Source organism: Mytilus californianus, unplaced genomic scaffold, assembly GCF_021869535.1.
Source record: "Mytilus californianus isolate M0D057914Y unplaced genomic scaffold, xbMytCali1.0.p SCAF_1, whole genome shotgun sequence".
NCBI lineage: Eukaryota > Metazoa > Mollusca > Bivalvia > Mytilida > Mytilidae > Mytilus > Mytilus californianus.
The window spans coordinates 94,960,531-94,983,689 of record NW_026262581.1 but is presented as its reverse complement, the minus strand read 5'-3'; the positions used below and the strand labels follow the sequence as shown (position 1 = coordinate 94,983,689).

Here is a 23,159-nt window from a genome sequence, read left to right as displayed (position 1 = left end):
TGGTTCATACTTATTACAAAAGAAATGTGATGTCCAACCATTGCTGAGTTCTGAGGCAACAACAGTGTTAACTGGTTCATACTTATTACAAAAGAAATGTGATGTCCAACCACTTCTGAGTTCTGAGGTACCAACCTTATGTACTGGTTCATACTTACTACAAAAGAAATGTTATGTCCAACCATTGCTGAGTTCTGAGGTACCAACCTTATGTACTGGTTCAATACTTACTACAAAAGAAATGTTATGTCCAACCATTGCTGAGTTCTGAGGTACCAACCTTATGTACTGGTTCATACTTATTACAAAAGAAATGTTATGTCCAACCATTGCTGAGTTCTGAGGTACCAACCTTATGTACTGGTTCATACTTGATACAAAAGAAATGTGATGTCCAACCACTGCTGAGTTCTGAGGTACCAACCTTATGTACTGGTTCATACTTATTACAAAAGAAATGTGATGTCCAACCACTGCTGAGTTCTGAGGTACCAACCTTATGTACTGGTTCATACTTACTACAAAAGAAATGTTATGTCCAACCACTGCTGAGTTCTGAGGTACCAACCTTATGTACTGGTTCATACTTATTACAAAAGAAATGTGATGTCCAACCACTGCTGAGTTCTGAGGTACCAACCTTATGTACTGGTTCATACTTACTACAAAAGAAATGTTATGTCCAACCATTGCTGAGTTCTGAGGTACCAACCTTATGTACTGGTTCATACTTACTACAAAAGAAATGTTATGTCCAACCACTGCTGAGTTCTGAGGTACCAACCTTATGTACTGGTTCATACTTATTACAAAAGAAATGTGATGTCCAACCACTGCTGAGTTCTGAGGTACCAACCTTATGTACTGGTTCATACTTACTACAAAAGAAATGTTATGTCCAACCATTGCTGAGTTATGAGGTACCAACCTTATGTACTGGTTCATACTTACTACAAAAGAAATGTTATGTCCAACCATTGCTGAGTTCTGAGGTACCAACCTTATGTACTGGTTCATACTTACTACAAAAGAAAAGTTATGTCCAACCATTGCTGAGTTCTGAGGTACCATACTTATGTACTGGTTCATACTTACAACAAAAGAAATGTGATGTCCAACCACTGCTGAGTTCTAAGGTACCAACCTTATGTACTGGTTCATACTTATTACAAATAAAAAGGTGATGTCCAACCACTTCTGAGTTCTGAGGTACCAACCTTATGTACTGGTTCATACTTACTACAAAAGAAATGTTATGTCCAACCATTGCTGAGTTCTGAGGTACCAACCTTATGTACTGGTTCATACTTATTACAAAAGAAATGTGATGTCCAACCACTTCTGAGTTCTGAGGTACCAACCTTATGTACTGGTTCATACTTACTACAAAAGAAATGTTATGTCCAACCATTGCTGAGTTCTGAGGTACCAACCTTATGTACTGGTTCATACTTGATACAAAAGAAATGTTATGTCCAACCATTGCTGAGTTCTGAGGTACCAACCTTATGTACTGGTTCATACTTGATACAAAAGAAATGTGATGTCCAACCACTGCTGAGTTCTGAGGTACCAACCTTATGTACTGGTTCATACTTATTACAAAAGAAATGTGATGTCCAACCACTGCTGAGTTATGAGGTACCAACCTTATGTACTGGTTCATACTTATTACAAAAGAAATGTTATGTCCAACCATTGCTGAGTTCTGAGGCAACAACAGTGTTAACTGGTTCATACTTATTACAAAAGAAATGTGATGTCCAACCACTTCTGAGTTCTGAGGTACCAACCTTATGTACTGGTTCATACTTACTACAAAAGAAATGTTATGTCCAACCATTGCTGAGTTCTGAGGTACCAACCTTATGTACTGGTTCAATACTTACTACAAAAGAAATGTTATGTCCAACCATTGCTGAGTTCTGAGGTACCAACCTTATGTACTGGTTCATACTTATTACAAAAGAAATGTTATGTCCAACCATTGCTGAGTTCTGAGGTACCAACCTTATGTACTGGTTCATACTTGATACAAAAGAAATGTGATGTCCAACCACTGCTGAGTTCTGAGGTACCAACCTTATGTACTGGTTCATACTTATTACAAAAGAAATGTGATGTCCAACCACTGCTGAGTTCTGAGGTACCAACCTTATGTACTGGTTCATACTTACTACAAAAGAAATGTTATGTCCAACCACTGCTGAGTTCTGAGGTACCAACCTTATGTACTGGTTCATACTTATTACAAAAGAAATGTGATGTCCAACCACTGCTGAGTTCTGAGGTACCAACCTTATGTACTGGTTCATACTTACTACAAAAGAAATGTTATGTCCAACCATTGCTGAGTTCTGAGGCAACAACAGTGTTAACTGGTTCATACTTACTACAAAAGAAATGTTATGTCCAACCATTGCTGAGTTCTGAGGAACCAAAAGTGTATACTGGTTCATACTTAACATAATGTTGTCTATGATGCCTCTCATCTGAACAAAAAAATATAATATAAACAATACTTTATATAATACATAGAACTTCATTTTTATTGAAATAATTTGTTTATAGATATAAGAAGATGTGGTATGAGTGCCAATGAGACAACTCTCCATCCAAGTCAAAATTTATAAAAGTAAACCATTATAGGTCAAAGTACGGTCTTCAACACAGAGCCTTGGCTCACACTGAACAGTAAGCTATAAAGGGCCCCAAAAATTACTAGTGTAAAACCATTCAAACGGGAAAACCAACGGTCTAATCTATATAAAAAACAAAAAACGAGAAACACTTATAAACCACATCAACAAACGACAACTACTGAACATCAGATTCCTGACCCAGGACAGGTGCAAACAAATGCAGCAGGCCCAAACGCTCCAATGGTACCAAACCTCACCCTTTTTTCTAAAACAATAGTGTAACATCACAACACAGAAAGACACACTATAAAACATCAACCGAAATAGCCCAACTCAACCAAAGGACACACTAACACCAGTGAACACACACTGAACAAACAAACCCGACCTATGATACAATGCAATTACAAAATAATTAAACTAAGGGAAGAACAACAAAAGCAACATGTTATATCGGTATGAAATGTTAAACAATTTAAGAAAAACAATATGCCCGAACAAAAACATCATCCATTTGCAATCACCCTAAACACAGGCAAATGAAAATAATTTTGCCCCCAGGCACACGTGCACAGCTCCAACAGAGAAAGGAAACACTTTCACAAAACAAACAATTTTGATGTTCATAGTACGATGTGAAAATTTATAGTAATACCAAACACTTATCAAAGCTGGTATATAGACCAGATATAACCCTGAATAACATTAAATAACAAAAAAGCATTACAATTAGTATCAACAGGTCAAATAAACAAGAAAGTACGATTTGAGAGTACTTGCAGTTACTGACAGCTAGTTAAAAGCCAAAACAATTAATAATAAAATATCATGCATCAGAGACTAAAATCAACTAAAACACATCCCAGGGATTTAGTATTTTAACGTCATGGACAGTCAAAGAAGACATGACTTGTGCAATGCCAAAAATAAATGTATCGACAGACAGTAGGATAGTTAGGAGTTTAACCTCTTTATAGATCAAAATGCATTTTTACTATGTCAGATACATGTAAATCTTTTATTCCTGATCATTTTTGCTGTTTACAGTTTCTACCTATTTATTTTAGTTTTTGAAATAAAAGGCAGAAATTAATCCAAAATCTTCATTGAAGGACAATAACTCCTATCCAATGGTTTTGGTCGTTATGAATTTTGGTAGAACTTGTATTGCTGATTAGTTTTGCTATATACAGTTTTTACCTATTTATAATAGTTTCAAGATAATAGGCAAAAACTTTAAAATTAGTCAAAAATCACCATTTAAGGGCAATAACTCATATAAGGAGTAATCTTATAATTTGGTGGAAATGGGTAGTAGGTAGATCTTGTCATTCAGAGAATTTTTGTTGGTTTGATTTTGTCTATCTATGATGGTCTTCAAGACATTAGACAATAAGTGCATTTAAAAAACAGAGGAGAAGATTTTTTAAAAAGTTTTTGATGACGGCGAGACGATGAACCATGACAGACGCCAATTGATGGCAACAGTTCACATGGCCCTTTGAACAAAAAAATAATGCAGGATGAAAAATTCATTCTTTATTGTATAGGAACATATAGGAACACACGTACTGTTACATTGAGTCATCCTCTTTTTCTTTAGGAACACATACAATTCTCAATTAAGTCATTCTCTATTTCTTATGTCAACTCTGGGAACCCAGAGCCATTTTTTGTACATAAATGCTACAAAAATTACTAATCTCTCAGAATTCAAATATACAAAATTGTTAAAACTGACAAGATATAAATTCTTTAGACTTTGCATTCTATAATTACCTCTAACCAATCTCCAAATTGACTATATTCTGAATGACTGTTGAAAAACTCATCTAACATGGGTGTATCAGAGGAAGGAAAAAAAGGTTCTAGTGCCTGTAAAAAATTCAAAGTAAAAAATTAATGAATTCACATAGATTTATCAAGAGAAAAGATTGAAGAATATGTCCATTGAAAGTTTGATTCAAATTGGACAAGATTCTTTTTTTTTAACAAAGGACCACTAAAATACATGCATGATCATGAAATGGTGATACTCAATAAAAAACTGTGGCACAGGAAGAAAAGGAGAAGGTACAATTTGGATTCATCCCTAAAAAATTCTCCCATTTGAATACTAAAATGAAGAATCTATGTACTGCAATAAAAAATTGTTATTATTTTTAAAATAATTCCCTTTTACATTAAAATTGCAAAAAATGTAAAATTGATATTAACACAGGAATGGTATTATGTAATTATCTATCAAATGGCAAAATATCATTGTGGCAGGGAGTTTTGCTAAATGTTAATATTGCCAAAAGTAATTTTTTGTCTTAACTCTAGCAAATCTGATTCATGACATCACTTTAAATAATGGCACAGTAAAGATGTGTTAAAAAGCCATATCTATATTTTTACAGCCTGTGATCAGGAAAGTAAATGGTGATCAATAAAAGCTAATAAGAAATTTTCAAAAGTCTATATTCTTTTTTACCATCAGTGTATTCACAATTCATATCCATTTTCTTAACATCATAACTATAATAATTTTGCTTCTATCTGGTTCATTATTGGAACTGTACTGATTATTTTACCTTAGTTATAATATGAACATATCCATTAACAGCTGGAATATCTTGATCCAAAAATCCAGATAATATTTTTGTGTCTTCATATGCTCCAACAAAGGGTTCCTACAGTATGATATAAATTGTGTAAAGTTTATTATCACTGCTGAATACTGCTGTCAGTCTTCTATAAAATAACAATTCTATTACTCTCTTACAAAATATATAGAATCAAAAATGCACATTTCACAACCTTGATACTACATACTATATGTAAACAGTTAGAAAATTTGACATTTCGTAACACTTTCATAAAAATTAAATTAAATTTACCTCACAAGAAGTCATGAAAATGTGATCCAACATTCAATTCCATCAATGGTTTGCACTGTATTTATTTTTTGGAGGGGGTATTTATAGATTTGGTGTTTCTTCTGGTATTTAGGTGTTATTCTATTACAACTTGTCTTGACTTAGGGTGATTTACAGAATATGGAGTGGGTCCAAACAATAAAGGCTGTATAGTGTCCTTCACATATCAATTTATGTGGAACTTGTGATGTTGGATTGCTGTCATTTTGACATTTACCTCACATCTTCTTTTTCATTTACAGAGAACATAATAAAATTAATCTACCATAACAATAAATAGTGTCCTTAATAATTCACAATATCACTTGTACATTTATTTCATCTTCTTCTGCTCTCTTTTTTTCTTACATTGTTGAAGTTAAATGTGATAATAAGAAGTATCTAAAATTATATCTTTTTATCTTTGCTAATTTTTTACTTACATTATTGAAGTTAAATACACTAAGTGAGAAGCCATCATACAAAGTCTCCATTCTGATATGAGTTTTCTGATATGATAACAACATTTTTATACTGTACAACCCAGGTAAAGTGTGGAATCTACAATAGTCAAGATATGAAGTTCATTACATTTCCTATTTCAAATATCATTCCAGTCCTACCAATCCTTAAATTAATAGACGTGCTAATGTTAGCACAGTCTTCAACAATACACTGTTGTATCCAGTTATGCATTAAAATGATAGTAAATACAGTAAAAAGACAAGTAGAATGTTGATATTGACAAAATATGCTCCTCAAACTGTACATGGATGGATGGTCTACCAAGATATCGACCAGAAAAAACCAACAATTGTTTACAAAATTTCTATTTTTAATAACATACAGTATGATCTTTGACCTATTGACCCAAAATTGATAGACTTCTTCCCCTTTCCTATACCTTTCAATGTTTTATTTTAATCAAACAAGGAAAAACTCACGATTTCATCAACAAAGCAATCGTTTAAAAAAATTATTTTAAGTAAATGTGACATTGAACTTTGATCTATGAATACAATTCTCTTTTTAATAAACCAAGTTTCGCTTTAACCAAGCAAGGGAAAGTTAAGATTGCATCTGTAAAGAATTTATTTTGGACCACATATTTTCAGACAACAGGACAAAAGAATTTCAGGATGTATAACATAATAATAAATACATTATGTATATCAAGTTATTCATGGATTCGTGTGTACTGTATTGTCCTACTTTTTTTCTGTACTGTACCTTTTTTGTGGTAGAGAAAGAAATCAGTACTTGAAGCAATTACAATAATGAGTGAATAGTAATCTAATCTGTTACATTTTAAATTGACCCCCAAAAACGTAACTTGTAATTTTATAAAAAAAGAAATTTTAATGGATTAGTGGTTTGGCTAAAAAATAGAACTCATTATTCTTGGTCAAAGAACAACAATTCTGTTGTTTAGTTTTATTGAAAAATATCAGAGGATCAAGTGGGCAATCAAATATAGATATTTCCATTCTTATTACAAAATCAAAGAACTAAACCATCCCAGAAGTGTTCACTGAACCAACCCAGAAATGTTCACTGAACCAACCCAGAAGCATTAACTGAACCAACCCAGAAGTGTTCACTAAACCAATCCAGAAGTGTTCACTGAACCAACCCAGAAGTGTTCACTAAACCATCCCAGAAGCGTTCACTGAACCAACCCAGAAGTGTTCACTGAACCAACCCAGAAGTATTCACTGAACCAACCCAGAAGCGTTCACTGAACCAACCCAGAAGCGTTCACTGAACCAACCCAGAAGTGTTCACTGAACCAATCCAGAAGTGTTTACTGAACCAACCCAGAAGTATTCACCGAACCAACCCAGAAGTGTTTACTGAACCAACCCAGAAGTGTTCACTGAACCAAGAAAAATTATGCTAACAAATTAAAGAAACACATATACAGCAATTAATCCTTATCCAAAATCTAACTTAGTTTGCCAGGTGTAAAAGACTTTTCAATGACAAGATAATGTTTCTAATTTCTAATACTGACCTTATAAAATTTAAGATATTATCAGGTTCATTCCAATAACTGGATTCCATTCTTGAAATAACAATATCCATTGCATTATCATTTGGAGCAAAAAATGTATAGTTGTCTGTTGTTGACAATAGAAGATCTTCATTCCCAAGTTTCTGTAAAAAACCTTGTACAATATAGATTCATATAAAAATAATTAAATTATGATCAAGACATGGATGATTTAAAGATTCAGCTCCTTTATTCCTTTTTGATGAAATAACAAAATTGAATAAAACTACTGTATATAACCTATAGTACTGGAAATTAAGAAATTATTGTGTTCATTTATTATTGCAATTTTTTAAGAATGAACAAACATGTGAGATTAGTTATTGTGATTTCAGGAAAAATTTTCATACAGATATATGTAGCAGATATCAGAATGTGAGTTCTTATTATTGCGATACTCACCCAGTCACATTATTTGCATTAAATAATCTAGAGGCTCTAAAGAGCCTGCGTAGCTCACCTTGGTCTATGTGCATATTCAACAAAGGACACTCTCCAACATTGTAGATGATAATAGAATTCATGACAAAAATCACTGTTTTGTTCATCTTGTATTGCTGATCATTTAGTCTGTTTAGTTTCTCTCTATCTTCTTTAGTTTTTGCTCAAAACACAAAAGAGGGTAAAAAAAAATCCTCATTTAAGGGCAATCACACCTATACAGAGTGACAGTCTACTAACTATATCGGCAAAATTTGACTTGTTAGTAGATCTTGCCTTGCTGATCATTTTTGTGATTTAACGTGTCTATTTATCTATTATAATTTTTATCATATAAGGCAAAACGAAAAAAAAAAAGGTAAAAATTGTCATTTAAGGGCAATAACTCCAATAAGGAGTCATTAGACAATTTCCTCCGTATCGTCATAATTGTAGATCTTGTCTTGCTGATCATTTTTGCTTATTTAAGTTTCTATTCATCTATTATATTTTTTAAGATATAAGGCAAAAACACAAAAAATTGTCATCAAAGGGCAATAACTCTAATAAGGAGTTGACTGACAATTTCAACCATGCAGACTTATTTGTAGAACTTGTCTGGCTGATCATTTTTGCATTATAAAGTTTCTCTTTATCTATTATAGTTTTCAAGACAATAGGTAAAAATGAAAAAAAAGGTAAAATTTGTCATTTAAGGGAAATAACTCCTAAAAGACGTCGTCTGACAGTTTTGACCTAAATGAACAATTGGTATAGCTCAACATTCAGAACATTTTTGCTCCGTCAGATTTTCTCTTTTTATAACAGTTTTCAAAATAATAGACAAAACTTGCATTTTACCCCTATGTCCTATTTTTAGCCATGTAAGCCATCTTGATTGGCAGGCGGGGTCATCAGACATAATTTTTAAACTAGATACCCCAATGATGATTGTGGCCAAGTTTGATTAAATTTAGCCCAGTAGTTTCTGAGGAGTAGATTTTTGTAAAAGTTAACAGACGACGATGCCAGACGACAAGTGATCAGAAAAGCTTATTTGGCCCTTTGGGCCAGGTGAGCTAAAAACTAGCAATAATTTGTGAATTTACAGTGTATAAGAACCTTACTCAAAACAAAGGATTTACAATGCCCCCTACCCATCAAGTAGAAACATTTGACCTATGAAGCTATATAAAAGAGAGGCGAAAGATACCAAAGGGACATTCAAACTCACAAGTCGAAAATATACTGACAACGCCATGGCTAAAAAAGAAAAAGACCAACAGACAAACAATAGTTCACAAAGCACAACATAGAAAACTTAAAGACTGAGCAACACGAACCCCACCAAATACTGGGGTGATCTATAAGTCATGTGCAGGGTTCACCAGAAGGAAAACAAGGGTGGAGAAGGTCATCAAATTACAGCTGATGTGTAGCGTTGGATTGCATCGCTCATCGGACACAAATTGTCCCAAATTGTTGCCAATTTTGAGTCCTCTAAGTTGTTGGCATATCTATCTAATTTGAAGGGGGAAGCAGTCACCACACTTTTAGGGAGCTATTGAACAGGGAGAAGTGAAGACCATCTGAGACTCAGACTTCAGGGAGAAGTGACTGTGGGGATCCATATAATGCTTTTCATGTGAAAATTTTCAAGGGCTTTTATTTCATGGAGATTCCTTTCATGATAAATTTAGATTAAATTTCAGTTGCCTAATGGAATACCACAATTAAGGTTTGATAGAAATGATAAAAGAATTTAAAAAAAAAACACATTCAGTCTTGCAGAATTTCAAAGCCATATATCAAAGAAGTCTATTCAGTCAGACTAGTAAAATCAATATCAATATAAAATGACAATATTATAAAATCCACCACCCAAGGAAAAAAAATTATAATAATGTATGTGTAAAAGTAATTATATACAAGTACACAGTTTCACTCTTAGATAATATTCATCATTTAAATAGCTCTCCAATCTCAGCTGTTTATCAGATTGAAATTCTATACTGGCTATGAATAACCAGATACAGTGGTGTCTTTTTAATATAGGGATTTTCCAATATTTTCCCGCCAAAAAGCACTTAGCCGTCAACAATATTAAAAACACACTTTTTGCATGTGATCATGATTTGTTTACAACATTTCTGCTTTTATTGATTTAATTTGGATATATTCAATTTAAGGTACTTAAACTTTTATCATATATAATCAGACTATCATTGATTACTTAAAAAAAAAGGTTTTCATCAATAATAATCAGCGAATTGTAGAGGAGTATTCTAAAAGAAGTTAAAGGCTATTTCTATATCTCTTTTACTGTGCATTTGAAAGAAAATTGTGATGTGTAAAATATCAAATTTTCTAAAATTAAGAAGATCATGTAGTGATTACATTATGGCTCCTGAACATGCAACTTCTCAAAATGTGTGTTAAAAAAAAAGGAAAAACACTCACAATATCCCAGCCATTTAACAAAAGTAAATAAATGAATTTTTACAAATGAAATAAACATATTTGTCTGAAATTTAAAGTTGTATCGTTGCCAATCATACCACATCTTTTATATTAATAGTAGTATATCATTTTGAGACAAAGCATTCGTTGTTGCATGAAATGTCAAATAACAATACTGACCAAATAAAACTAGAACAGCGAGTGAACTCACAAAAGGACACCCCACTCACCACAATACTATTGGTATACTGAGGTAGGTAAATTTAATTATCTCCCCTTTAACATGCTGGATCAGGATTATATTCCTTTATGCTTTTTCTTAAGTAGTGTTTTAAAATGTGAAAAGTTTTAATATCCGTCTAGCTGTTTAGAAGGAATTGTGCTTAAAAGGCACATAGACAGATAGGGTAATTACTACATACTCCTCCTAATCTTTGTCAGGGGTATGAAACCTTTTCATGCATCTTTTTGCGATACAATAGAAATTACCTGAAGAAATCCTAAAAGCTTAGAAAGTCTGGCATCCTCCTCAATAACTTTGTATATTGTAGGGATACATACATATCCATTCCCTGTGTAGCCCATCTTACAGGTACATGTATGGTTACCTAAACCAACAGTGGTACAGTCAGCCTGAATAAAAAAACATATTTTTCCAGGAGTGGCATAGTTATGGCCTGAATAAAATAAAATAAGGTTTCCTGAACATACAATGGTATAAAAGTCTGCCTATATAATAAAGTCATCATAGAACTCATAAAATACAATTATAGTACCATTAACAAACAGAGGAACACAGTCTGCCTGTATGAAATATATATACAAATATAAAAGATTATCATAACCAATAGTTGTAGAGTGATATTTATAATGAGGAATGATGATTTAAGGATATTTTTAAGAACATATTTCACTTAGTTTACATGCATTCTATACAAATGTACAGCCTTTCAAAAACATTTAATCTAGTCATTTATAAAAATTAAACAAATAAAGAACTGCTGAACCAATGCCTCTTAAATTTTGTGCTGGTAGAGTTCCCTTAAGTGGATACCAGATGGTATGCAGGGTTGTCAGATTCAAATATGCAAGTGTTGTAAATATAAGATGTTTCAACAAGCCCTAATTTCAAAGTGGAAGTATGAATTTCTCAATCACTTCTCAGAATCAACATAACTGATGAATATTAAAATTGGTTTAAAATCCTATAAATAAATGAGATATATTTTTCATTCTTAGTTAGCCCCCTTTTGCATCTGTTAGAGCTTGTAAATGTTTTAAATCATTCTATTGGTTTTTATTCCCAGTTCTTTCAATGAAATTTCAGTACCCTGTAACACTCATTTCCATCACCAATTGTATTTGTTTCCAAAAGAGCTGATACATAATGTCATTATAAAGTTTCTCACCTTTCTGTGACAGTTGCCATTGTTCACGGTGCAGGGATCATTGGGAACACAGTAAGTACCATTTCCATGAAAATCTTTTATACATTCACACAGAGTCTGATAAAATAAATACATTTCATCATTAAAATAATTTACCAGAGAATCAATGTTATTTTTTTTTCTTTTTCCATTTCATCATTACGAATAAGTTGTCAGAGGGTCACTGTAACTCTTAAAAATTTTCTAACAAACCATTTTTTTATGAAACAGCACTAATCTACATTTCTTGGATAAATCTAAGCGAGAAATATAAAAGTTTTGGTCAAGCCAATTTTCTACATAAAATATATACTGGTACCTAAAGAAGGTGTGAACAGCATTTACAGCAACTGTGTTTTTGTTTTTGTTAATTTAGGGGATAAAGTATCATGAATGAATACACTGTATCCCATTTTCAGTGCAATATTCCTAGATATTGCATGTAGTATGGGATCATTTGAAAAACAATTTCAAAGTATTTTCATGACTCTTTTATAAGCACAATATAAGTTTTAAGTTATTGCACAAATATATGTATCATCCCTTGAAGAATATTAAATGCACATAGTTTTACATGCTCTTGCAATATGATATTCCATTTAAGGAAATACATTCCAATCATTAGTCACCTTAATTTTCAAATGGAGGCATTATCAAGTCAACTTTGATAAAAATATACCTTAAGGCTCAAAAGATTTTTTCTGGCAACTGAAATGTTAATGTCCTAATGTCAGGACACCTGGAACACATTTATCATATTATCCCCTAAGTTCGACTTTGTAGCTAAAAATTTAAGGATATCCGACTACATAAGACAAGTGATGACAATAATTCATTGCCCATTTGGGCAAAGTGAGCTTAATAAAATAATTTTTTTCTAGTTTACATAAGCACCTGTGTATTTGTCCAGTGTGGTATGCATCTTCCATTTACATGACAATCTCTATGTGAGTTACACTGTACACTACGATAACAAAAGTTCCCGTCACCAACCCACCCCTCCTCACATTTACAGATGTTATCACCAGGTCCTGTCTTTAAACACCTAGCTTGTAGATGGCATCCTCCACGATCTGGAAGTTGACAGTTGTCTATTTCACTGCAGATCAGATCACTATTGATATACTTTCCTTCATAACCTTGTTCGCACTTGCATCTGAAACAATGATTTGTTTAAAAAAATCACACAAGTGGCATGGGTCAATAAAATGTGTTGTTGCATTAGCCATTGTACTTCTGCACCAATATGTGATAAGAATTTGAACAACAAAATGGCAAAACAGAAATACATGCATTTTGCCTTTTATATTGGCATTTATCAAAGAGTTGTCAAAGGTAACAGATTTACAGAATTTATGACTTTTGATTACACAACATCAATATTTCATTGGTATAATATCTTATGTATTTCAACACAATTCCGTGTAGTAGTAAAACTCAAACAACCTGTAAGATCTATCACAGTAGGCATTTAGATGACAAAATCCAGAATACATTTTGGTCCAAAGTCTAGGCCGACAGAACAGTTGTCTCATGTCACAGTTATCTCCCTTGAAAAAATAGTTTTTACAGTGTTTACATGTTCCATCTCCATCTATTGTGTTCTTACATGTCCCTATCTGACAGGTGCAAGCTTAAAAAAAAAGAGAAAAAAAGATAGATCAGTTATTTATTCAACATAATATTGTATCAGAAATCTTCAATTTCAAAACTGTTGGTAGCAATTTTCACAGAACTAGCAATGTTAAGTAAAGAAATTCATTTGCCTGACATTTCATTTGTGTTAAAACATTGTACTTGGATCAATCACCTGGATCTATACCAAATGTCTACAATGAATACTCACAAAACCTATAAAACCCATTCAATCTTCAGATGACAGTAACTAGTCAACTTCTTTACAGAAATTTATGAGTTTTTTGTTGCTTTTATTCCATATGAGTGCAGTAATCTGAAGGAAATTTACCCCCAAAAACATTTTTTAAGTTTCAAAAAGTAATGCCTTGTAGTGTCAGTAGGGAAGGCATTTTGAAAATCTTTCAAATCAATAATTACCTCCTGCTTCCATGTTTTATATGCAATTGAAATTTACGGAAAATTTTCCATAAAGACCTTTGATACAATATTTTTGACAAGATTGGTCCACACTTGTTTCAGGAGAGGTTAAATGTGAAAATAAACAAACAGAAGACAAATGCAAACTGATGGCAACAGCTCACACTGGCCCAATGGGTCATTTGAACAAAACAATAAAATCAGTTCCAACATTTTCTAAACATTTTCTGATAAAAAAAAAATAAAAATGCTACCTCCCAGACCATTTTTTTAGAATTCTATTGTCCATTTTTTTCTCTCACATAATTAGGTTTAATCTTGATTAAGCCCCATGCATTATGAACAACCTTTAGCTTAAAAACAAACATGATAAAAAATCATTTTGCCAAAGTATGATTAAATTATATAAAATTTATTTCAGAGCCCCCAAGCCAAGTCAATATCTTCCTAACTCAGTCAGAACAGTTATTGCCTCATTTCAACTTTCAGCATTTTCGTCAGAAATATCACATATTGCAGCAGAAAACTTAGCAATTTCAGAGTAAATTACATTTTAAAATTTGATACTTAGCAATTTCAGAGTAAATTACATTCTAAAATTTGATAACTCCTACTTCAAAATGAAGTTTAGAAAAAAAAAACCTGTATAAAACCATTATAAAACACTGTGGAATCGGTGCATTAAACCTGGGACTAATACATTGAATCTAATAGTCCCAGATTAAACCCTGGTTTACATTGTTTACTTACTCCAATTATACAATATAGGCGAATTCAAACTGTTTACAAATGTTACAAGTGTAGCCTGGGTTTCAATATTAACTTACTCTGATTACAGTACGGACCAAATTTATTAGGATCTTCACACTGGTTACACAGGGTACCAGTAAAGCCTGTATCACACATACATGTTCCATTACCATTTACTCCATCCATACACTGTTAAAAATACAAGCAAATAAATGAAATGCTTATTTCTCAGATTATTCAACACTATTTCCATTAAATAATCTGAGAAATAAAATCATACAAGTATTAACCAATTTCTTTTAAAGTGTTTAATTTTTTTTTAATTTTATACAGAGCTGTTTTAAAAAATGTCAATACTGACTACTAAATTGCATAGGAAGAACACAAGTTTATTTAAATGTAAAATAGCCAGAAACATGCTGTGCTACCTCAACAATATATGTTTCAATACCAAACACTTTTTTAAATCTCTAAAGATCTACATAAGATTATATACAAATTAACTAATTAGTGGCAAAAAAACTCAATAGTACAAGCTTTGTTTGAGCAATCTTACAATCAGTTGTCTGAGAAATCTCAATCTTGAACTCTTTCCAGTGATAGATTACAGATATCTCTGTTTAAAGTAAAACAATTATTATTGAATGTGTTAGTTTTAATCCTTACGTTTTATATATAACTTAGCAACCTTCTCCTTAACTCAGCATAATTTCTTCCTTCAGTACATCTATAGGTCCCATTAGAATGAAATTGAGAAATAATTGAACAACTGGTTTGTTGATTAAATGAGAACATATTCTGGAACCCTTATGGGCTTCTTAACCCGTCTGTTACCTGTGCATGGATCAAGGTAGTTTGCAAGACAACTTTACTTACCTGCTATTTCTTGAGCATGGATTACTGAAGCCTGATAGACAACTTACCAGGTTTACCTGTGCATGGATTACAAAAGACTGCAAGACAACTTACCTGCCCATTACTTGAGCATGGATTATGGAAGCCTGAAAGACAACACGCCTGCCCTCTACCTGAGCATGGATTATGGAAGCCTGATAGACAACTTACCTGCCCTTTACCTGAGCATGGATTATGGAAGCCTGAAAGACAACACGCCTGCCCTCTACCTGAGCATGGATTATGGAAGCCTGATAGACAACTTACCTGCCCATTATCTGAGCATGGATTACAGAAGACTGCAAGACAACTTACCTGCCCATTATCTGAGCATGGATTATGGAAGCCTGATAGACAACTCACCTGCCCTTTACCTGAGCATGGATTACAGGAGACTGCAAGACAATTTACCTGCCCATTACTTGAGCATGGATTATGGAAGCCTGATAGACAACTTACCTGCCCAATACCTGAGCATGGATTACAGAAGACTGCAAGACAACTTACCTGCCCATTACTTGAGCATGGATCATGGAAGCCTGATAGACAACTCACCTGCCCATTTCCTGAGCATGAATGATGGAAGCCTTAAAGAGAACTTACCTGCCCATTACTTGAGCATGGATTATGGAAGCCTGATAGACAACATACCTGCCCTTTACCTGAGCATGGATTATGGAAGCCTGATAGACAACTTACCTGCCCTTTACCTGAGCACGAATTATGGAAGCCTGAAAGACAACACGCCTGCCCTTTACCTGAGCATGGATTATGGAAGCCTGAAAGACAACTTACCTGCCCATTAGCTGAGCATGGATTACAGAAGACTGCAAGACAACTTACCTGCCCATAACCTGAGCATGAATGATGGAAGCCTGAAAGACAACTTACCTGCCCATTATCTGAGCATGGATTTTGGAAGCCACCAGGACATGGATGACACTCAATACTGTAGAAGTTTGTACAACACTGTTTCTTCTTCAAAAGTCAAGATCAGCTATGTTTAACAATTATTGATGTATCAGAAAAAAAACTGTAGTCCTAGATGCATGATTTTTTAATTGGTTGTTATTGGCTTTGAACAAGCTGTCAGTAACTGAAAGTACTCTCAGATCTGTACTTAGTGTTTTTTTTGTTGTTGTAGGGATGTATAAGTACCCTGCCACGTCCATTCTGTGTTTTTGCTCGATGTATTTGTACTTTGTATTGATCTGATGTTTTTTTTGTTTTTTTTGGTGGGCTGCTGTTTCATTGACATACCTCCAAAACATCCTTTTATTCACATTTTAATCACTTTTAATTATTTGACATTTATTCATAAATCAAACTGTTATTCGGGTGAATGATTACACTTAAAGAAAACTTTACAATAATTTTGAAATATTTCATAATTTTTGATCTGGCAAAAAAGATTCAAGTTATATCTAAAAAACGGGACATGTTACCTATACATGCATCCCTCATAACTTTGGTTTTGGTTTTTGTGTCCTTTTTATTCATCTCCCAAATATCCAACATATACCGTCAGAAATACCAATTTTAAAGCAAGTCACTTAAAGCATTTATAATCTGGTTAATAAATGTTCAGATATACCATATAATGTTGTAGAAACCTCAAAGTTTAGCTGTGATGGTTTTTTAACAGAGTTAAAGACCTTAAAAAGAACTATCAGTGTGTAATAAATTTATGGAAAACTGGCCCTACCTCTTCTGGTTTTATACTATCATATTGGCATACATTCTCCTTGTAATAACCATTATTTTATGATAGTAAATTACTATATATTATTTCAAAATTTGTAGCATTGTTATAATTGCGGCATACCATTATCTGAACTTTCGATATGAAATTTGACACAAATTGATATTGACTTTGCTTGTTATTAAAATGTGCCATAAAACTATTTTTTGTGTGCTGTCAGAAAATTGGATCCAATTTAAAATCCAATCAGGAATGAATGATAATAAAAATAATAATTGGCATGCATTATGTTAACACCAAAAGGGCCAGTCGTCTTGAGATTGCTCACTATACGATATTTTGTTGACTTCATTGTTCAAGACCTCACAGAAACTTCAAGACGAGGAACAGCAGAAACAGTAATAAGGGTTTAATTTCTTAAGATTTTATATATCAAAATGTTAGAATCAAAAGCATTAATCTTGAAGGCATAGAAGTTGAGGTGTGTAAGAAACATAAGTTGGAGCATCGTTTATACTAAATACCGTTCTGCATTTTTTAATTACAGAAAATTACACGCATGACGTCCCGCCAAAAGTGACGTTTTGCAGGAATTTGAATGCTTTAACGTTGCGCCAATAGTTAACTCCCTTGAACTGTATCGGATGCCTTTTAAGTAGTTTTGTTGTTTTATAAATGTGTTTTTGTTTCCTCTGTTGAAATAAAACTTGAAAAAAGGTATCTATTTTTCTACTTATGTTTTTCATGTCATCAAATATTTATGCTACAAGTCAGATAACTTAATGTATCACTAAAAAAGATATATAAGAAGTTCATAAAACTCATTTTATCAATAACATGTACCGGTATTTGAATCTGCACTATGTACAAAGCCTTTTCAGTTGACCTCCTTTGCTGTTTGACTAATGACTTAAATTTGATTTGGTTACAGATCATAAGTAGTCTGTTTTATAGCTTGCTAAAAATAAGAGTGAGTTAGAGCTTAGTGTACTAATTAACAAGAGCCTTTACTCATACCTGAAGCCTACATTCATAACTCTTAATTTCATTTTTTCAGTTTGTATTGCTAGGTTGCTGTCTTGTTGACATTTGTCAAATCTTGCTTTCATGAACATTTTTTTTAGTGTATTGTTTATAAGTGCTATTTTTAAACATGACAACTCCATAAGTAATCTATATATTATACTTACAATATGAGTTCTGTTACAAACTTGAGCACAGCCACGTTGACTAATGGAGTATATTGAGTAAGTACATCCAGTTCTAACCTCATCCTGTCATAATTAACCAAAAATATATGACTTTGGATTTAAGCAAAGGAAGAATGCAATTCAAGCTTAAAATGTATCTAATTGAAATTATATGATAATTGAAAACATTGTTACAAAAATCCTTATTCCAAATTAAATGAATTTTGGTAAATTTACGATAAAAACTGACATCTAGTATTGAACTCAGGTGGAAAAAAAACTAATTTTTCAAAAGATTAAATGGAAAATTCCCTAAAAATGTGTTTGGCATCATTATTTAAAAAAAATTCTTTAAAATCTTGTCAAGTGTCCATTTTTCCCCACATCTCCTTTTAATCTTTTTTCCCCTAGTTTACAGCGGTAGGTCTTTTCACCACCGAACACATTAAAATACCATCTAACACACCTAAATATATTGTTTTCATCTTTACTTATATATTTGACTTACCTTCTGAACGAGTATGAATATGTTTATACATATATATATACACAAATTAATAAGAAATGATAACAAGAGAACCAAAAAGAACAGTCTTGCAGGGCTGTTGTCAGAACAGTACACTTTCAAGTCTAGCATTTTTTTAAATATAATTATTGTGATAATTTCACATTAAATAAAATGTTTTAACTTATTTGAACAATTTATTTCTAATAATTGAAAAGTAAAGACCATAAGATAATATACAATGAAATACAGACAATGTAAATCCGGAAAAAATATTGCTGGATCCGGAAGCGTTTTTTTTTAAATTTTGATTCTCAACTTTAACATCACTAATGCACATAAAAATGTGAAAAAAATGACAATAGGATTAAATTTTACGTAATTTAATCGATTTTATTGTTTTATTGTGTAACATTACTGTTTTTCTTAAGGGTTAGTGGTCTTTTTGGGTGTTCGGTGGTGTTCGGCAGTGTGCGGTGGTGTAAAGACTGACCCAGTTTACAGTGCACTGTGCTCAAAGTAAAAATAACAGCTATATTAGGGTACTACAAAGATCCTTAGTAAATCAATAAACCTTTGTTATGATTATATCCAACTATGTTACACTCAATCTTAAGCTTTAACTATTTCCAAAATATAAATTACTCAAAACTAAGTTCCCACCTGATAACTCTAATTAAATAATTTGTTCATTAATTTATGATCGTAATGGTGAAGTATGTAAACTTTCCTTACCTTTTTAAAAAATATTATTATATATGGCCAAATACTAACAAACTGCATTTATTACTACAAGTTCAAAATAAAACAGTTAGTTATTTACAATTTGATGTGTTTTTTGCATGAATGTAGGAAACTGAGAACTTTCATATTAACGTAGTTAAATACTGGTATGTTGTCTTTTTTCATAAACAATGTGGTCATAATGTTTATTGTATACTCTGCTGTTATATGTAATTATATATCATTATTATCATAAATTTAGTGTTGCTTACACATAATAATGTTATAATCTAAATATGCTATAGCATAATTGTGCTTATTGCAATAAACGTCTTTATCTTTTCTTATCTTACCTTGATAGGGACGTCAGTAGAGCTTGGACAAGTTAAATCTTCTGTATTTATACATGGCCCACATGGTCCCTGTAATAAGAAAAACTGCTCATAAGCTAATTAATTCAATATTAGGAAAATAAAAGTTATAAACTTCTTTCTTAACATGAAGATATCCATATTGCATTTTAAGCTTTGCCTTTTTAATATTCGGTTTTACAAAATTTCCGAGTGAAAAAAAATGGTTTAAAAAATTGCTTAAACGATTGCTTTATTTTTAATTTGCCACCCTCAATTATTCTTAAATGTATTTTTGGTATAACAAAACAGTTAATGCAATCATATGAGGTGAACATTCCAATTGTTATAATGAAGTCAAATTCAGTACACTAACAATTTTCAGGAGTCACTTTATGAGGATTATGGAAAGACAGGCAGATGAATAAACTAAAAGACACACCAAACAATTTTATATATCAAAACTTTATTCATAGTGGGTTTTAAAAATATTGGTGTAATGTTTACCATATAGTATATCAATTTAAAGAAATGGCCAACAATGGAGTGGATTTTATTATGCAATAAAATACTGCAGCTTACTTTTATTTGAATGAACCACCAGTATCAGAATGAATTATATCTGACGAATGTGACGTTATCGTTTTTTACAGAAAAAAACATAATACTAAATTAACATACCACTACTAGTTCTGACATTTCTTCATCACATTGGCTTGGGAGAAGCGAGTTGATATGTGCTGGTAGAAGTACAGATTTTATATGATGGTAAAGCCCATTCTTAGCTGGTATATCTGTCTGTGTTATACTGATGTTCTGGTTTAACACTATCTGTCCCTACAAAATAAATCAACTGATTTAGTAGAAATTTGTTCATGTCATTTGTTAGCTGATAAATCTGTAGATGTCACACTCACCTTTGGTTACATTAAAACTATTTCAGAAGGCCTTTTTTATACTTTTTGGTCTCAGAGCTGACTTATTTCTTCACGGTCACTAAGACAGCACACTTTTGCAGGATCATGAATTTTCAATTCTATTATGGATTCAATTGATTTTAACCTCGACCTGTGATCTTAAGATGCAGAAATTGAGAGAGAACCTTATGTTCATCTCAACAATGTATCAGCTAGAAATTCTTTTTTTTTAAAGAAGGCCTTTGTTCTTTGTTAATAAATGTAATTCACCTCCAGTGTTTCATTTCAATTATGCCTTCACAATCGAAAAAAAAAATGTGGATCCTGAAAACCTAACCAAGATAATTCAAAATAACTATAACAATTCTGAAACTTATCACTGATGGGCACTGATAAATAAAATGCAAACATCTTTAAACATTATGAAATATTAAAATAAATATGTTCACCTTTTCTGTCACATTCACAGCTATTTCTACACCAGCATGAGATTTAATTCTGTCTAATTCTATCAATTCAGCTGCTTCAATCTAAAAAAAATTTAAATACTAGCTGTTTATAAAATCTTGTCTTATTATTATAGATTATCATTTGTTTTGAAAACAAGAGGGAGTCTCTCTGCTACAATTTCATCAAAGAGCAATAGCCAAGAAACTGAGACTATAGATAATCTGTTTATCGTTATTTTACAAGGCAATGTAAATGACGTTAGCTTCTGATCAGTAAGTTGAGATGGAAAATTATCACAAAGAAAGATCAATGGAAAATTTAAGAAAAAAAGTTAAACAATAACTATTATTACTCAAATACAAACGCACATTATCATCTTTCATCAAATTAATTTCAAAAGCATTAAAATATGTTACAACATTTGAAGAAATAAATTTTTTTACTCAAAATAGTTACTGTTCTATGGAATAAGTTACAAATACTAATAACTTTTGCTCACTATTTACTGTTAAAATAAACATACCACTCCATCAAATATATGGTTTAGAAGTATCTGTCTTAATGATACAACACCCTACAAATTGAAAATATTATTATTACATCATTTCACATATGTCATCATCATCATACTTTATCAAATGACTATAAATTTTCTATATTCAACGCGGCTAAAATCACGAGATGTTATTGCGAACCCAATGAAAGTTTTCCACAGTGCCATCTCTATCTTGACCAGGTATTTAAACTTTTGCAAGTTCACCTGTCCTATTGAATGAATACAATAGCTATTTTTCTCTGTGTAGTTTATTCACTGGGACCTTTAAATTTCTTCTAAGAGAAATCTATCATTCATTGATTAAATTACCTGTGTAAAAAAAAATTCTTATATATAGACAAAAATACTTTTTTTATACTCATTAATTGCGTGTGCTGATGTATTTATTCAATATTAATAATATATTTTCATTCAGTTTAATATAAACATTGATTCAATCATAAAAAGTTGATTTCTAACAAAAGTTTTATCAATGTTCCTATTGAAATTTGATTTTTTTTGTTTAGTTATAGAATACATTTAAGAAGATCTTAATTTGAAACATCATTATTTTCAAGTTCTTATTCATGTCAAACAAATTTTTTTTTAAAAGGAACAATGTTGAAAGTTTTATCAGAAATCAAATTTTTATGATTGAATCAATGTTTATATTAAACTGAATGAAAATATATTGTTAATATTGAATAACTACATCATCACACGCAATTAATGAGTATAAAAACAGTATTTTTGTCTGTATATAAGAATTTTTTTTTACTCAGGTAATTTAATCAATGAATGATAGATTTCTCTTAGAAGAAATTTAAAGGTCCCAGAGAATAAACTACACAGAGAACAATAGCTATTGTATCTATTCAATAGGACAGGTGAACTTGCAAAAGTTTAAATACCTGGTCAAGATAGAGATGGCACTGTGGAAAACTTTCATTGGGTTCGCAATAATATAAGATTTGGAACAGTATCTGTGTACCTTAATATAGATATTTCAAGGCAACGTCAATGACGTAGGTTTAAGACATCGTGTAAATTCCTGTTTTTTTCTTTTTCTTCTTCTTTTCTGTGTAATTTTTCTCTTCTTCTTGTTTTAGTTTTTTTTTTTTTTTAGTAAACTTTATTGAATATTTCAACTTATAAAAATTAGCAACTGCAAAAGCAGATGATATAT

At 31.9% G+C, this 23,159-nt stretch overlaps 1 protein-coding gene across 1 annotated transcript in view; it reads right to left on the bottom strand.

Annotated features, from left to right (window-relative positions):
• LOC127710232 (stabilin-2-like) overlaps nucleotides 1-23,159 on the bottom strand; it is a 64,803-nt gene that overhangs the window by 11,783 nt on the left and 29,861 nt on the right. Inside the window, exons 14-29 of the mRNA XM_052215998.1 lie at nucleotides 21,962-22,012; nucleotides 21,438-21,518; nucleotides 20,753-20,908; nucleotides 20,075-20,143; nucleotides 18,494-18,577; nucleotides 16,493-16,579; nucleotides 14,785-14,896; nucleotides 13,349-13,535; nucleotides 12,797-13,058; nucleotides 11,885-11,980; nucleotides 10,965-11,108; nucleotides 7,557-7,699; nucleotides 5,986-6,103; nucleotides 5,219-5,317; nucleotides 4,422-4,517; nucleotides 2,394-2,492 (exon numbers count right to left, since the gene is read on the bottom strand). Of these exons, the coding sequence (XP_052071958.1) occupies nucleotides 2,394-2,492; nucleotides 4,422-4,517; nucleotides 5,219-5,317; nucleotides 5,986-6,103; nucleotides 7,557-7,699; nucleotides 10,965-11,108; nucleotides 11,885-11,980; nucleotides 12,797-13,058; nucleotides 13,349-13,535; nucleotides 14,785-14,896; nucleotides 16,493-16,579; nucleotides 18,494-18,577; nucleotides 20,075-20,143; nucleotides 20,753-20,908; nucleotides 21,438-21,518; nucleotides 21,962-22,012 (1,884 nt within the window). The remainder of the gene's footprint in view (nucleotides 1-2,393; nucleotides 2,493-4,421; nucleotides 4,518-5,218; nucleotides 5,318-5,985; nucleotides 6,104-7,556; nucleotides 7,700-10,964; nucleotides 11,109-11,884; nucleotides 11,981-12,796; nucleotides 13,059-13,348; nucleotides 13,536-14,784; nucleotides 14,897-16,492; nucleotides 16,580-18,493; nucleotides 18,578-20,074; nucleotides 20,144-20,752; nucleotides 20,909-21,437; nucleotides 21,519-21,961; nucleotides 22,013-23,159) is intronic.